Source organism: Crocodylus siamensis, chromosome 11 (genome assembly GCF_052110815.1).
Source record: "Crocodylus siamensis isolate JL-2025a chromosome 11, ASM5211081v1, whole genome shotgun sequence".
NCBI lineage: Eukaryota > Metazoa > Chordata > Crocodylia > Crocodylidae > Crocodylus > Crocodylus siamensis.
In genome coordinates this window covers 15,408,627-15,426,031 of record NC_143405.1, presented here as the reverse complement: position 1 = coordinate 15,426,031, position 17,405 = coordinate 15,408,627, and the positions used below count along the sequence as shown (strand labels likewise).

Sequence of the window (17,405 nt, the reverse complement as noted above, 5' to 3'; positions counted from 1 at the left end):
CTTTGTGCTCACAGTGACTTCAGCAAAGAAGTGATGGGTTTTTCAGGTGTGTAAGTGTGTCCCAGAAGGCTTGAAATCAGGAAAACATTTTTCTTCAGAGTTGGCTGTAGGCCTATGCTATTGCTCAGGGCCCCACGCAATGTGCAGCCCCCTGAGCATGTGGCAGTAAATTCCGATGCTCCAAATATGTCTCTCTGCTGAACAAGGCACATTTATCCTTGCTGTAAATTTTCCAGTTTGACCTAGTAGGTGCTGCTTAGCTCAGCCTGGCTCTCTGCTTCAGATTCTTGTGCGTCAATTTATCAGTTGCACAGCTGTCCATAGTGGTTTGCACAAAGCATCAAGATCAGATTCCTGGCAGCTGTTTGGCACGATGGGAGGGGAGAAGTGACTGTTAGGCATGAAGGAGAAAGGGGTGATACAAAGCAAAGTTGTTAATTATTGCATTGTGTACATTGCATTAGCTTCTTTCTTACTAGTACAAGTGGCAGGTGTCACAAATGGGGAGACGGTGAAAAACAGAAAGCTTTGAAGAAGGCGATGGAAATTGGGTATCACGTAGTATAAGGCGTTCCAAGTAGAGAGGGTAGCAAAAGAAGGCATGCACCAAGAAGGGATATAGATTTCATAGACATTTGGGCTGGAAGGGACCCCGGAGGATCATCGAGTCCAGCCTCCTGCTCCACGGGCAGGAAGTCAGTAGGGATCATAGGATCCCAGCAAGATAAGCATCCAAATGTGTCTTGAAGGCATTCAAAGTGGGTGCTTGAACCACCTCCAGTGGCAGTCTATTCCAAACCTTGGGGGCTCGGACAGTGAAGAAGTTCTTTCTTATGTCCAGCCTGAATCGGTCACAGTGGAGTTTGTGACCATCGACCTTGTAATCCCTTGGGGTGCTCTGGTGAACAGACGTTCCCCCAGATCCTGATGAGCACCCTGATGAGATCTCGGGTGAGGGAAGAGGAACAGGAACTCTCGTTTTACAGCCGTTCTTCTCTCTAGCCAGTGACAACTGGTGCACGAAGACTGTTGAGACAGGCAGGGTTGGAGAAGCCAGCATCAGAGGGCTCCCTCACCTGGAAGGGTGTCGGGTCAGAGAAGTGGTCAACACAGAGGAGAGAGAGGACTGGCAGCTGGATGGAAGTTGACTTCTTGTTGTGTGGACTTAGAGTTGATCAGGACATTTGAACCAAGTTATGCTGTTCTGTCCGAGTATTTTACAGAGAGGTAGTGGTTCCATAAAAGTTGGCAACCAGCTTTTTTTTTTTTTTTTTTTTTTTTTTTTGAGAGAGAGAGAAAGAGAATTGCATCAAAGGAGAGAGTGCAAGTTGTGTTTCTGAACCTGGCTTAGGATGTAGGAGGCTCAGGTTCAAGTCCTTCATCACTTCAACTCTGGAAGGGCAGGGCCTTGAGCTTGGGCCAGGCCAGTGCACTCTCTGTCCCCACTCCCCTGTTCCCAGTTCCACACATCCACATCCACCCTGTGAAAATGTCCACAAGTATTTCTGGGGGGGCGGTCAGTCCAGTGTGGGTTGGAAGCAGGTTTCAAAATCTCAACACTCAGTGGCACTTGGGTTTTGGTTCTCGTCTCTTGAAAAGAGCACTGGATATTGTGGGCATTTTGGAGGGAAATGGAAACATTTGTCTTGCATTGCATCATAGAAATGCAGGGCTAGAAGGAACCTCAAAAGGTCAATTAGTCCATCCCCCTGCACTGAGACAGGCTCAAGAAGGGTCTTTGCAGCAGAGTGGAATGAGGGTGGAACCGTTTTAAGTGTAGGTCTATCATAAATCTTCATGCAGGTTTTTACTGCCTAATAATACTTGTAGAATTATCATACAAATAGCAGAGGGATTGGATTAAGTGCCTTCATTTTTTAAAAGTAGCTCAGTAGAAGAAAGCAGGGTTATGTTCTCATTTGTAAAGAGGGGGAAGAAGGGAGGTGAAGAACAGGCCTGAGAGATAATTAGCTGATAGCGCTGATTTGCATTTGGATTTAAAGTTTGTACTATCATGGAAAAGGAGGTTGAGGCTTGTGAAAGCAGAAGTGTCTGAAACTCAGAATTTCCATTTTGCAGGACATGGCAGGATTTTGAAAATAATTTTCATTCTGAACAAGATACCCCCAAAAGTTCTGTTTGTACTATGTCAGTTGAGGGGGAAATATCCAGTTTGATTTCAAAATGGAATTTTAATTTTCAAATATTTTTTATTTTTTGTCCTATTCAACAGTACTTAATGGGAGGGTATGTCATGTTATGCACTACTAGGGACACAGCATGGCATGCAGTACAAATAATAGCTGTGGAAAAGGCAAGAAACTAAACAAAAGTTTCATCTTGAAACTTCACATTTATTTTTTCTGAATGTATTTTTTCAGAAAGGTCATGTTTGCTTCACTGTTTTTCACTGGAAGCTTTTTCAGAATCAGTACTGTTTCATAAAAGAACAATTTCATTCAAATGTCATTTTCTAGTTAAAAAAAGAAAAGCCTGTTTCTGGACTTATAGGATGCCAAAGAAAAGAAAAGGCAGCATTTTGAGAAATGAATGCTGCTTAGAAATCTTTCCTCTTCCTCTGTGTTTAACATTGAAAGAGGTGACTTTCATACCTGGCTGGTTTGTCATAGTCAACTAAGCAAGACATAAGGAGATGGGCTCCTTTGAGGCAGCAGAGAATAAGAAATTAATCCTCAAATCATTTGTATGTGGCACTATAGCCTAAGCAATAGAGAGGGGCTTAGCAAGAAAAACAGGACAGCATGACCAAGAATGTTAATTAGTGGGGGTGTGCACAGATGCATGTATACCTGCCTGAAAAACTGCATTTAAATGGTGTAAAGGTTGCTGATTTCCATGCCAAAGTAATACATCCAAAGTTAAGGCTGATCAGGTTCATTAATCATTTTCTCTTTCACGTGTAGCACCCGTTTGGTTTCATTTAAGGGTTTTGTATAACCACCCATTACAGTGAATCCTAGGACCTTCCATGTAAAATCAAGAAAAGGCTCTATAAAGGCTGATGTATTCCCTTTCTGCAGTCAACACTCAACTAAGAAGACTTTTTTTTTTTTTTTCTTTGAAGGCAAGGTCAGTATTGCTCAGGGTCTGGAAATTAAGGAAGCATTTTCTTGATCAGTCCTGACAGAAGGAGCCTATGGAAAAGCCTTTCAAAGAAAGGCATCAGACTGGTTTCTTATCTGTAGATCATGTCCCCTTGACTTGAGAATGCTTCTCCGCAGCTGCGAGGTGTGGAGGTGCTCTAGAGCAGGGCTGACCAGGTGTTTTGACCTGTGGTTTTCTAAACCAGGGCTGTCCAGCGTTGGACTGGCTGGGGTCGCACAATGCAAGTCACAGGCCACACTTCACACAGGCTGCAGGGGCTGCACACGCTCCCCAGGACCTGTCCTGTGTAAGTCCCCTGCTTCACAAGTAGTATGACCCAATCTCTCCCACCTACTGTGCAGGCCATCCCTCCGTACCTGCTGCCATACAATCCTCTTGTCTCCTACCCCACTGTTATCTTGTGGGTGATTTCCCTCCCTCCCTGTCTCTGCTGCCGAATAAGCCTGCTGCCAGCGCTGTTCCTTGGGCAGTGAGCTCACGAGGCCTCCTGCTGTGCTGCCCTAAACCTGTCCTTAATTATGTTTCAGATTAGGATCAAGTCATTAAGTGGATGGAAGCAAGTGATTGGATTTGAGCACAGACCTGATGTGTTCGAGCTATCTGGATGGGACAAGAAGCCAGATTCTGTACCAGTTGGGGCCTGTAACTTGCCCCCAAGTTTAGTTGCATCTTTCTGGATAGATGAAGCACAGACTCTGTGCAATGCAAAAACTGATTACAGGCATAAGAACTGTATTGTTTTGGTTGGGTTTTCAGTGACGGCCCTTCACAGTGTAACTATCAGACCTGCTCAGCGTACATCAGCCTGTATAGCTGTCCTGCTATCAAGTCATTGTGCATATGCTCCATCTACTTGGAAAATCTTATGGCTCACATGGAGAGACCAGACCTTGACAATGCCGCAGTTACCTTGCAGAGCCCCAGAGAAGCTTCGCTTTAAGGGACAGGTGTGATTACCAAGCACATTACTCAAGAATAGGGGGAAAACTATATGCTCCAATTGACTTGGAAACACACCTCTGCGGTCTCCAAGCATCCAACTTATGATAAGTTTGCAGTTCACATCTAGACTGTTGCAGTACTTCAGGAGGGGTTTTGACTTCTCATCTGCTTTGCATCAGTCATTGAATAAGGAGATTAGTGAGATGAAAGAAACATATGTGAGTAGAGGAAGTTGCAGTCCCTGATCTAGGTGGAGGATGGGCAGCTCCAGTTGTCTGTGGGCATTCAGACATTCGGTCCAAATTTTACACATGGATGCACATGCACTGTCTCAAAGAGAGACTGTAGTGATTACCTTTAAATCTACCTCCCCTTTCCCTATACATCCCTAAGACAAATTAACTAATATATTAGTAAAACAAAACCCTAAGTGCAAGCACAGTCTTTGCCCTCAAAATGGAGGAATACTGGGATGTCCATGACGTGCATTATGGACTTTACTGTTGCTACTGAATTTTACATGGAAGGTGCTCTCTGATGATAGTCTAAAACAGAGAGATGAAATTCTCATCTCGGCCAGTGATGTGATGTATTATGTTCATTACATTATTTCTCCTCTCTGTGTCTCTCTTCTCTCTCCCTCTACCACTGCCCTGCACCCCCCACCTCCACCCTTTATCCATATGCTCTCTTTTTAGATTGTAAGCTTTAAGGGATTTCATAATCTGGCCTCCTATTCCTGCTTGAGGCATCAAAGTGATACTGCAATGTAAATTGTGAATAATACTGATGCTATACTCAAAGAAACTGGAAGTTGACAGAATGAGATGCCCGAAGTCACTGAGTCTAGAATTAGAGCCAGGAGTCCTGGCTCCCAGCAGAGGGCTTTAACCCTGAAGTCAGGGGTGTAAATTGTACTGGCTTTCTTGCATATGTACTGGCCTCTGGCTGCTTTACTATTCCATCCAGGAAGAGCACAGACCATCTGCAGATGCTTCCTCAGCTTGACAGAGGGTATTTGTACCCAAAAGCTTGCAAAGAAGAATTTTTCCAACTATTTGAGTTGGTCCAATAAAAGATACCCAATGAACCTTGTCTGCCCTAACTGTTAAGTCACACTCCTCCTTCTGAATGCATGTAGACGTGTGAGGGATACTTCCCACAGCTGCGGGGACTCAGAGAAGTGGCTGCTAGGACAAAGGGGGGGAATTGTCCTTCTGGAGATGGAGCAAGTTCCCTCTCTCTCTCTTGCATGTTCAGTTGTCCTGTGTCTCCAGAGTGCCCTCACTGTCATTTCTTTTCTTTCCTGCTCTTTTATGCTCTGACTTCTGCTTATTTCATTTCCAAGTCTTTGCTTCCAGGTTTGTACATTCCTGATTCCTTGAGTAAATGGATCAACTCAAGTTTCTCTTTCTTTTGGGAAAACTGAGAAGTCCCTTAACTTCCATTTAATGATGCGCACAGTCTGACATTTGGGTTTGGAAATCTCAGCCTGCAGCTGGTCATCGAACTGATGAAATTAAAAAGTGGTGGGGTCTGCCCCATCAGCCGGCAGATTTAGTGCCTTCAGCAAGGCAGTAGAGCGCAGCCTGGTTTGCGAGCAGTGGTTGGTGCTGGTGCGGGAAACCACATGTTAATTTGGTTCCTGTGCTAAGTGGTGGTGAGGATACCCATAGCAGGTTACACTGCAATCTGTCTTCCTGACCAGTCAAATTTAGCTCTGCTTATTTAAATTCACAAACATGTTTTGTGGACTTGAGCTGAACTCTGATGTGGGAGCATGTGGCATTAGAGGGCAGCATGTTCTCCTGAAGAGGAAAGGCAGAAGCATAGTTCTAGTTTTCCCTAAGGAGTTATCCGTTGTTTCATGTCATGAGCAATTGCAATTGTGGGGCCAGTGTGAGAGATGAAGAAGCATGTTCCAGAGTGACACTACGTGTGATTTGCAGAGAAAAGTATGACTTTTCTTTTTTAATAGACGCTTTGGATCAATTTTAATTTTCTATCCTGAAATGTTATAGCCTTTTAGTCCATTTTTTCCTGGCACATTAATCCCATTTTTTTTCCTGCTTGGAGTGATATAAACTTGAGGGGCTTTGAAGGGAAGAGAGATTTATGGTATCGAATTTTAGCTGATGCCGTAGTGACTCTTGCATTTCGCAGTAACTGCCAAGCCTTCCTCTTTTTTTGTCTCTCACAAATCAGGACTAATATGTATTTGTCTGCAGGTTGTCCGGCCAGAGATGGCATTTATATTGTGTATTTATGGAGATTATTCCTTGATATGGGAGAGGAGATGCTGCTCTAACTAATTCACTGTCCGTCATAATGCAGAAAGATAGAGGAGCTGAAATTATAACAGCAGAGTTTGTAACCTGGGACTCTTAGGCAAAAGCATAGGAAAGGAATGGTTTTTATGTGGACCTGAATATTATTAAAATTGCTGTGTGTCTATTGTTTACATTTGGCTATACCTTAGGACCAGGGATCCGGGTTTTCAGTTTCTCACAGAAAAATGGGGGGGAAAAATGTATATTTTTCCCTTTAACTGAGAAAAACGTGGATTTCTCATTTTAACAGAGAAATACATGGATTTTCCACTGTTGCAAAGAGCCCCTCTGCAGCCTGGCAGAGTTTCAGCCTGTAACTCTGCCAGGCTGCAGTCAGCAGGGTGTGCCATGTGGATGTGTGCACGTGCACACACATATGGCCACCAGGCAGCCTGGGGAGCAGCTTCCACAGGTAAGTCTGGCAGGAGGGGGAGCAGCAATTGAGGACCCCATGGTAAGGGAGGGAGTTGGGCAGGGCTGGGGCTGTTGCTGCTGCCCAGCCAGGTGGTGCTTGGGGCTTGAGGCTGCAATGCGTGGCCTCAGGGCCCTGGCGGGGAGTGGGGTAGGGCTGCAGGTGGCTCATATGGGGATGGGGGAGGATGGGGGCGGGCTCCCCACCACTGCATGGACTCCTGGGGGTGGCGTGGGGTCCTTTTCTGCAGAGCTGCTGCCCAGGCAGTCAGCCTCCAGCCTGTACCGGTGCAGGGGATTGTTCTGTCCTAAGTGCGGGACTTTGCACTTCTCCTTGTTGAACCTCATGAGATTTCTTTTGACCCAGTCCTCCAATTTGTCTAAGTAACTCTGAATCCTAGCCCTACCCTCCAGCATATCTATTACTCCTCCAGCTTGGTGTCACCTGCAAACTTGCTGAGGGTGCACTCCATCCCATCTTCCATTAAGACATTAAACAAAACCGGTCCCAGGACTCACCCCTGGGGCACTCCACTTGATACTGCCTGCCAACTAAACATTGAGCCATTGATTACTACTCTCTGAGCTCAGAGCTTCAGCCAGCTTTCTATCCACTTTACAGTCCATCATCCATTCATCCAGCCTGTACTTTCTTAGCTTCCCTACAAGAATGTTGTGGGAGACTGTATCCAAAGCCTTGCTAAAATGCAGGTACACCACATCCACTGGTCTCCCTGTGTCTACAGAGCCAGTCATCTAATCACAGAAGGCAATCAGGTTGGTTAGGCATGGCTTGCCCTTGGTGAATCCAGGCTGACTGTTCCTAATCAGCTTTTTCTCCTCCAAGTGCTTCAAAATGGATTCCTTGAAGATCTGGTCCATGAACTTTCCAGGGACTGAGGGTGAGGCTGAATGGTCTGTAGTTCCCCGGATCCTCTTTTTTTCCTTTCTTAAATATGGGTATTATTTTTGCCCTTCTCCAGTCATCCAGGACCTATCTCCTGATCGCCATGAGTTTTCAAAGATGATGGCCCATGGATCTGCAGTCCCATCAGCCAACTCCTTCAGCACCCTTGGCTGCATCCTGTCCATCCCATGGATCTGTACATGTCCAGCTTTTCAAAATAGTCCCTAACCTGTTCTTTCAAATAGTGTTGTTGCTCACCTTCTTCCGAAACTGTGCTGCCTGGTGCAGTAGTCTGGGAGCTGACCGTGCCTGTGAAGACTGAGGCAAAAAAGGCATTGAGCACTTCAGCCTTTTCTGCATCTTTTGTCACAAAGTTGCCTCCCCCGTTCAGTAAGGGATCCACACTTTCCCTGAGCCTTCTCGTGCTACCAACGTACTTGTAGAAACCCTTCTTGTTACCCTTCACATCCCTTGCAACTCCAATGGCACTTTGGCCTTCATGACTTCATCGCTGCATGCCCAAGCAATGCTCTTATACTCTTCCCTAGTTATTTATCCAAGTTTCCACTTCTTATAACCTTCCTTTTTGTGATTTAGTTTACTGTGAGTTCCCTGCTAAGCCAAGCTGGTCTGCTGCCATACTCGCTAGTCTTCCTGTGCATCAGGATGGTTCATTCCTGCACCTTCAGAAAGGTTTCTTTAAAATACAACCAGCTCCCCTGAACAGCTTTCTCCCTCAGATTGGCCTCCCAGGGGATCCTGCCCATGAGTTCCCTGAGTGAGCCAAAGTCTGCTTTTCTGAAGCCCGGGGTCCTTATCCTGCTGCTTTCCATCCTCCCTTTCCTCAGGATCCTGAACTCAATCATCTCGTGGTCACTGCTGCCCAAGTTGCTGTCCACTATACTACATTCCCCACCAATTCATCCCTGTTTGTGAGCAGCAGGTCAAGAAGAGTATGGCCTCTAGTTGGCTGCTCCAGCACTTGCACCAGCAAGTTGTCCCCAGTACTCTCCAAAAACTTTGTGGATTGCCTGCGCACTGCTGTATTGCCCTCCCAGCTGATGTCAAGGTGATTGAATTCCCCCATGAGAAATGGGGCTCGTAGTTGGGAAAATTCTCCTAGCTGTTTGAAGAAAGCTTCGTTCACCATTTCCTCCCAGTCTGGTGGTCTATAGCAGACCCTCACCACAGCATCACTCATGTTTCTCTCCCCTCTGACTCTAACCCAGAGACTTTCAACAAGCCTGTCTCCAGTTCCATACTGGAGGTCCTGGCTGTTACTGGAAGGAACCTGCAAGCTGTGGTTTCCACAGCGTCAAACCTTGACCTGGGTGGAAGCGTCAATGGTGAGCGGTCCTGCCTGGACAAAAACCTCACAGGTGCAAGCAGAGGCAGTGGAAGTGGCTCTGACATTGTGACGTCCTCCAGCCATTTCCCTGGGTCTCTTAATCTGCCTTCTCTTTCTTACTGCTCTTCTTCCAAGCACACCTTCCTTAGCAAACTCACTGGGAAGCTGTCCTGTTCATTGCTTATTGTCCCCAAAGGATTTCTTTTTTTCCTGCATCCTCATGCCAAGCTGAAAGGCTTGCCTATCAAAGGGGTGGGGGAGAGGAACTGGCCTGCAAACTGCTTACCCTGTTTGCAGCCCCTGTTTACTGGCTCCCTGGTCACTGGCTGGGCCAAACCCCCGTCCCCCATGGAGCTGCGCTGTCCCTCTGCATGCCCAGGTGGGGTCCTGCCATGCCCATCCTGGGCACCGGATTGGGTCTATCGGCCATATCCAGCCTGCAGAGGGGTTGGGAACTGCCCATCTAGCCCACTAGCCAAAAATGATGAGCACCATTAGTCTAAGTTAAGCATATAATATTGGCCTCATTGCCCAGATACCATAGTTGTTGACACAATATACATGCTTATGCCCACAGCCAAGCACCCTTCATTCTTATATATTTGAGCTTCTGTGCGGAGGTCTCTCTCTCCCAGGGGCTCTGTATACATGGCTCATTAAATGGCCAACTAGCGCAAATAATCAGCAATGCTTGCTCATGCCAAAAGCTGTTAGGATTGGGAGTCTGCTGTGTTGCATTTGAAGAGCCCAAGGCTGCTTTCTGTTTTACCCACTCCAGTTCCCTTCAGTAAGACCCAGCTCCTGAATGTCAGCCAAAAGTGTCCAATAGCACTTCAAGTCTCATGTGTTTTCGAGAGGACTGTAGTCAAAGATAAACTCCCACAAGGTGGCTGTCATTCAGAACAAATGTGTGCCATATGAAAGTCACACTGTGCTTATGCCCAGAATGCCCGGGTTCAGGGAAACACAACGCCTGGAAATGTTTTCTGCTATTTCGAACACTGTTCCAATACCGTATCCCAGATAATGGACTTGCCTTGAGAGTGCTGTTTGCATTGTCTTTGTGCCAAAGCAGCTGCCCTGAAATGTAAGTGGTCAGTATAAGTAGAGAAGTGTGATAGGTCATTTTCACTAATCTTGGTGGTCCAGAGATGGATATTGGGGCAGTCTGTGCCTCTTTGAACCTTGTTTGGGCTTTGTTACACCTTATGCTGTAAGCTGAACAAATGTTAATCAGCTTGGTGTTGTTCGGCGTAGTGAAGCAGTTGCATTTTAAGTGAAAAACCATCTCTGACTGTTCTTCACCTGCACGGCTGTGGCTTGCCACTATGGACTGGATGAGCGTGAGCAGGACTAGGAGCTAGGGGCAGGACCCTCTCACTGCTCCCACTGGGCACAGTGAGTGCTGCAGCTCTGGAGCACCCTGCGGACACAGTGCCGACCACCACTGCCTGGACTGGCTCATTGCTTGAGCTCTGAGGGACCTGATCCTTTTTTTCTCTGAAGCCCTCTCCCCTGTGCTGCTTTGGTTTGGCTGCCAGCCAGCCAGGCACCACCTCAGCTCCGACAAGGATCGGGCCCCTCAGACAGTGACTGGCTAGCTGGCAAGTCACCTCCCCCTGTGCCGCCTCTGCCCAGGCTGCTGGCCAGCTGTGTGCTACCTGAGATCCCAAAATGATCAGGCCCCTCGGAGCTAAGGCAGTACCCGGCTTCCAGCTGTGCAGGGGAAGGACAGTTGGAGATGGTTTTTTGCCTTAAGGTGTGACTGCTCCACTAAGGCAAACAGCACTAAGCTGATTCATATTTGCTCGACTTACAGTGTACGGTCTAACAAGGCCCCTCATTTCCTTTCCCACTCAGCAGGACAGGAAATCTTCTGTATTTTTCCTTTTGGATGATATCCCCCTGGTCAGTAGCCCCCTTTAACTAAACTGTCACGTCAAGTGAGCGTGGTGGCCTCTGTTCTGTCCTTAGTAAAGCATGATTCACATCACAAAGCCACCATGCCCTGGCATGGCTTGAAGCTGTGCTCAGGAAGAATCCCCAGACCCGGAGTGTGCAAGTGCTGCTTACCCTAAAGACACAGGGTGTTTGCTTTCCCCGTTGACTAAACTCACAACTGTAGTAGTCCCTCGCGTTGCATGTATGTGCGTGTTGGTTTGTTGTGGGATAGCTCCTCAACCAGCATAAATGGACACAGATCTGGTGATTTCAGTGGAGCTATGCTGACTTACAGTGGCTAAAGATTTCACCTTGGGTTTTCTTTGGCTAGACAACTTCAGATAAGAGGGCTTTCTTCATTATGAAACAGAAAATGGAGGTGCAAGTCCCAATGGTTACTGCACTTCATTCTTTTTTTTACGGGAGGAAAAACCCCCCCCAACAACACACGAAACCTCTTACAAATCGCATCCTGGAACTATCAAAGGAGGTAATGTTTTTAATGGCTCCAGAGGAGCAAAAGTTTCATTTTCAAAAGTGATTTAGACTTTCAAGAGGAAAACATTTCTTTCTGCCCTTGTAATCCAGTATTAATGAGACTTAGATTCATAGACAGATCTGTGGAAGGCTTCTGAGCTTCCTAAAACATTTCTGAAAATAGGATTTGGACTTCTAAGTCAATTAGGCCCCTGTGAAAATGGTATCTCTTGTCTGTTAAGCATCCAAATAATTCAGGACTAAAATAGCCTGATCTCCAGCTCCCAGGCTCACACACCATATTCAAATAAAGCTGTTTACAAGCATATGATACAGAGAGAGAACAATATAATTAAACCCAGCAAGCATGCAATGAACTGGAGACAGAAATGAAAATGTGCTGTGCCAAGGGATGCGCCAGGACCAGAACCTTCCATTTCAACAAGCCCTGTAGCTACACAGATCAATTGCCTTCTAGGTAGCTTTCTTTAAGACATTCAGAGATCTCCAGGCAGAATTTATTTTTGCAAAGAGAATTGGGTTGGGAATCCCTGAAGTAGAATCTATTTTTTGGTCAGAAAAAAAATCTGCTCATTTTGCTAAACCACTGAGAAAGGAACAACCACAAATGTCTAGACCCTGATCCAAACAACTGTCCAGCCATGTGGCTTGGACTGGGCTCTTTTTTTTTTTTTTTCCCCTTTGGTCCCACCAGTGCTGCACGTCTGATGTCTTGGTTCCATTTTCTTACTGAATGATAAAATGCTCGCAGCACAGAGATGCCCTGCTCGCATCAGTTGACCAAATAGAAATTATTCTTTCATATGGAGGGCATAGAATACAATTATTTGCGCTTCCTCTGTGCTATGGTATCCATCCCATGGGGGTTTGTGTTGTTCATGCTATTGGTTTTCTCTTAGCTGAGGAAGCTCAGCCCTTCCAGGTGAGTTATTTGCTTTCTGGTCTTGGTTGGCAGTAGCTCTGCTCAGCAAACTGTGTTGGCTGACCCACTTGGGGGCTCTCCACAAGTCGAGATGGTTCTTCCGGTCCAGCTGCTTCAGACTTTTTCCCAAGGGGAGCAAGGGGAACAAACACAGCTGAGAGATTCATCTCCGGTTTGTGCTCTCTTTTCAGGGTTGTCCGGGGAGACGTGGACCAATGGGGCCAAAAGGAGACAAAGTGAGTAAGCTGGAAAATGCATGAAGTTTGTTAGATGTGGTGTAGATCCCAAGAGCAGCACAGCTCAACCATTCCTCCTAAGAAGAAGGCGCCTGTGCATTTCTAAAAAGACCAGTATCCCTACTGGCCCAATACTTGGATTTGGAAGGGGACAACAATACCACAATTTTGACTGGATGTTTTAGGATGAGATTGGTGTGTATGTTTTGAGATTTTATTTCTGTACAAACAAGTGTCTCAGCTACTTGCTTTACCTTGAACCACCACTAAATGTCAAAGGGAGGTTGGGATTATTATCTCCATTTTACATACTAGGGAAACTGAGGCACATAGTGGTGAAGTGACTTGCCCAAGGTCACCTGTCAGGGCAGCAGCAGAGCTGACCATCAAACCCAGGTTCCACAAGTTTCTGCCCAATGCTCTGTGCACAGGTGATCCTAGTCTTTCAACTACATAAATTATCATGCTTCAGGAGTAGCCTCTCAGCTTCTGCTTGACCTGCAAGGTGAATGTATCCCTCTTGATTTTGTGGAGTGCTGTGTATCATTTTGACCACTATGAAGGGCCTATGAAGGGAGACTTTAGCCACCGGGCAAGATTATTACAAATGTGTCATTGGTAAAGATGCCCAAAAGTTTGGTTGAGCTTGGAAGAAGTGGACACTGCTCCAGCACTGTTGCACATGCTATAGTTTGCTTCAGATTTAGCCTCTTACAAATCACTGCAAGGAGGAGGGACAGTTCATATGCATTTCCCTTTCACCGCTCCAGAGAGGCTGTCCGAAGGTTGTGTCCTGGCACAGCACCTGGTGTTTCAGCTTTAGACTCCAACTTCAGCGCTTGGCACTGTTAAATCCTAGTCTTCCTGACTATCCAGTCTCCTTGTAGTGTTTCCCATGATAGCTTTAAATGACCATGCCTTTTCTTAAAAAGGAAGTTACATGAAAGGGCAGTGCTTGAAAATGCAGCCAACAAGGCCACAAAGGGATGTTGGTTTTTCAGATGTGGCCTACAATTTTGGCTATTCTGGTACATGGATAATAGTGATTTTGCTGCTTGATATATTTGATCTAGCATCATTCAGTGTAGTTTATCTGTATACCTAAGGTGATCTATACAGCGCTTACAGTCAAATAGATGCTTTGGGGGGTGGCAAGGGGTATAGTAATTTTACTGAGATCAATACCTCTTACTGTGCCACTTTGGAGAGAGACCTGGGCAGAGCGGTGCAGATGTCACATGCAGTACTAGTCTGGCCAAGCTGCAGGGAAGCTGTGCTGCCTGTTGGACAGAACACTGGACTTGAACTCAGGAGACCTGGATTTTTCCATTGGCCTGCTGGATGACTTCAGATAAGTCAATCCAGTTATCTGTGACTCCGTTTCACAATCTGTAAAATGGGGATAATGTTACTATCCTTCCTTGGTAACCTTGTGGTGTGTCAAAATAAAGCAAGTAGTTCAAAAACCACTCTGGTGTTTGTACAGCGATTCAGTCTCACACTCCATGTATGAACCTGACCTGTTTTGTATGTTTGAGACCTATACTGATGGTAAGTGCTGTTTAGTAACTCGAGTACAGTTTCCTTCTCTCTGTGTGGGTTGGGTTACATGCAGCGAAATACGACTGTATTCCTCACATTTGTTTGTGTTCAGTGCAAGTGTCAAAGTTCACTCCTGATTGCCCCAGCGTGCCAGGGTTGCTCGCATCTGGGGATTGGTTTAACCGCATTTTGTTCTCAGGGCTTGACATTGGAGTTCATATCTGAGTTTCCCAAAAGCTGGCTTTGTAGTTTGGGTTCCCAAATCCAATCCTGTATTGAGAGCATTCTTCTTTTTTCAAGGGGCATCCCGGACCAATGGGGCAAACAGGTGTCCCTGGAGATCCTGGCCCTGCAGGCAGCCCTGGGGTACCTACCATTGTCCTCTGGAGGAATTCTGAGGAGGACAGGCTGGCGTTCATGGTGAGTCTCGGACAAGCCCATCTCAGTTAAAAACTCTAGGAAAACTTAAACTGTTCACTTTTGGGAGCAATCTTGGGGAGAGTGGGTAAGGGCACTGGCAGTAAGGCCAAGTGGTTACTTAGCCTAGGCATGTTTATGTCTTGAACGCAAGTAAGTTGGGTATGGGGAGTTTTGGTTTGGTGGTTTTAATTAACTGGCTTCTGGTGAGTCCTAAAAGGTCCTAGGATCTTCCCATACACTAATCATCCCAAAGACCAAAGGAGTGAAGAGCTTATCATCACTCAATGCCAAATCTGAGGAGCAGCAAGATAAAATTGTGCTTGCCTCCCTATTAGAAATGCACACCAAAGCACAGGTGCCCACCCTTTCTCATCTAGGGGACTTTCATTACCTGGTAGCAACAAGAAGCAATTCCTTGTCTATGCGGACTAGCCATGAAATGGACTGGGGACACAGCCTTCTTAATAGATGTGTGTGGGGCAGGGAATGCTAAGGCGAGACAATGTGCTATGTATTCTGGAACATAGCTTTGATTTGCTATAACTTCCCTGGCAGACTTCCTGCAGGGGCTTCACCCAGGAGCAGAGAGATGTGTTTTGCCAAACAGCAGGGACAGGAGCAGGGGCAGTTTTCCCCTTTCACAAGCCCAGGTTTCCAAAATACCCTGCCTTTTAAATACATCTTTCAGCGTTGCTAAAGATCAAAGCTGAGAGGAGTGGCCGATGGACTGCACTGGGATTCCTAATCTGTGGTTTTCTATTTCAAGCACTGGGTTGTTGGGGTTTTTTTTTCATCCTAACCTACATTCAAGAGCTTTGCCATTAAGGGGTGGGGGAAAGCAATCCTAATTAAAACCACATGGAAAGAAGAGCAGGCATGCTAAGAGGAAACATGTTCCAAGCCAGTGACAGTTCCAGCTGAAGCTGTCCTAGCATGAAATGGATTCAGTATGTTCTGTATTTATTACTTCTTCTTTATTAGGGTTGCACGCTGCTGCGACATAATGTTAGGAAAGGTATATTAAAAGTCTTTGATGTTTTAATGCTTTTTAAAGCCTCATCGTATTCCCTGCTGGCTGCAATGCATACAACTTGAATTGCTGGCCAGCAGTAACACATGTTGCTATATCAGAGGCTATGGCGGCCCTTTTTTAAGGCTGAGCTAGTGTTCCTAGATGCTTCATGTGATGCCCGCAATCTCTAATCTCAAGAGGTAGAATTACTGTAAACCTGGCTTTCCGATGAGGTCTTATCTCTTTTCAGAGTGGGAAAATTTTAATTGTAACTCCATGTTACAGATGGGGAGGCTGGAACCAAAGACTTTGTTGTAAGAAACAGGCCCCATGTCACGTTGGCAAATCAGTGGCAGAACCAGGAATAGGACTATTAATACCTAAATAGCAGGCCTGTGCGAATAGAGAACTATTGGATTCAGGTTTGGATTTGGCCAATTTGGATGCCAGTGATTCAGTCTGGAGCTCCGAATCAGTTCCCTACTTAGATTTGGTCAAATCGGCTCTGAAGCTTCGGAGCCAATTTGGAGATTCGGCCATAGGGTATAATGGGCAATCAATGAAATATCTATAACTTTGTTGTTTCTTGTCTGATTTGGATGAAACTTGTGGGGATGGTAGCTTCTGCTGCAAGCATGAAGCCTGCCAAGTTTCAAGGAGGTAGGTACAGGAGTTTGGGGGAAACTGCACCCCAAATTCTTGAAAGCAAAACTCATGTTATGTGTATGTGTAAAACTACAGTGGGGTCAAAACTGCAGGGGTGGTAGCCCCTGGTCAGGCTACAAAGCCTACCAAGTTTCAAGGCGATAGGTGCAGGGGTTTGGGGGAAACTGTACCTCAAGCTGTGGACAAGCAAAACTCGTGACATGGGTGACACTACGTAAGGTGCAGCAGGGTGACAGCTGCAGGGATGGTGGCCCCTGCTGAGGCCACAAAGCCTCTCAGCTGTTGAGGAGATGGGTGCAGGGGGGTTCTGGGGCCCTGCACCCCTAGCTCCTGACAGACGGACCTCGTGCCATGGGTGCTCGTGGGACCGACTGTCTCTGTCTTGGGGCAGTTGATTGTCTGTATTGATTATTTCCGCTTCTTAGTCTGTGGTTTTGTAGGTGTTGATCCTTGCTCATTAACTCATTATTTAGTAGCTACTAGTAGCTAGCTACTGTGTATTGAGCTGGTCCCTGAGTGAATCATGACTGATTGGTAACATGATAGCTTAGCAGCCAGGCCTGCAGTAGTTACCCTCCACCCCAATGTCCCAAGACAGACGCAGTCTCACAAGCACCCATGACACGAGTTTTGCCTGTCAGCAGCCAGAGGTGCAGGGCCCCAGAACCCAGAAGCCCTGCATCTATCTCCTTGACAGCAGGCAGGCTTCATGGCCTCATCAGGGGCTAGCAGGCCTGCAGTTTTCACCCAGCTGCGCCTTAACACACACAGTGTCACCCATGTCACAAGCTTTGCTTGTCCACAGCTAGAGCTGCAGTTCCCCCAAACTCCTGCATCTATCTCCTTGAAACTTGGCAGGCTTTGTAGTCTCAGTAAGAGTTACCACCCTTGCAGTTTTCACCCTCTTGTGACTTAACACACACATGTGACACGAGTTTTGCTTTCAGAACTTTGGGGTGCAGTTTCCCAGAAACCCCTACACCTATCACCTTGAAACATGGCACGCATCATGCTCACAGCAGAGCCTACCATCCCTGTAAGCTTTCATCTGAATCAGCCCGAAGACAACCAAGTTATATAAATTTCATTGATTTCCCCATTATA

At 46.3% G+C, this 17,405-nt stretch overlaps 1 protein-coding gene across 5 annotated transcripts in view; it reads left to right on the top strand.

Moving 5' to 3' along the window:
• Positions 1-17,405, top strand: part of LOC149855478 (uncharacterized) — a 233,254-nt gene that overhangs the window by 129,605 nt on the left and 86,244 nt on the right. For all 5 annotated transcript variants that reach the window (XM_090021385.1, XM_090021383.1, XM_090021384.1 and 2 more), the window contains 2 exons: positions 12,617-12,661; positions 14,504-14,623. In XM_090021385.1, the coding sequence (XP_089877511.1) occupies positions 12,617-12,661; positions 14,504-14,623 (165 nt within the window). The remainder of the gene's footprint in view (positions 1-12,616; positions 12,662-14,503; positions 14,624-17,405) is intronic.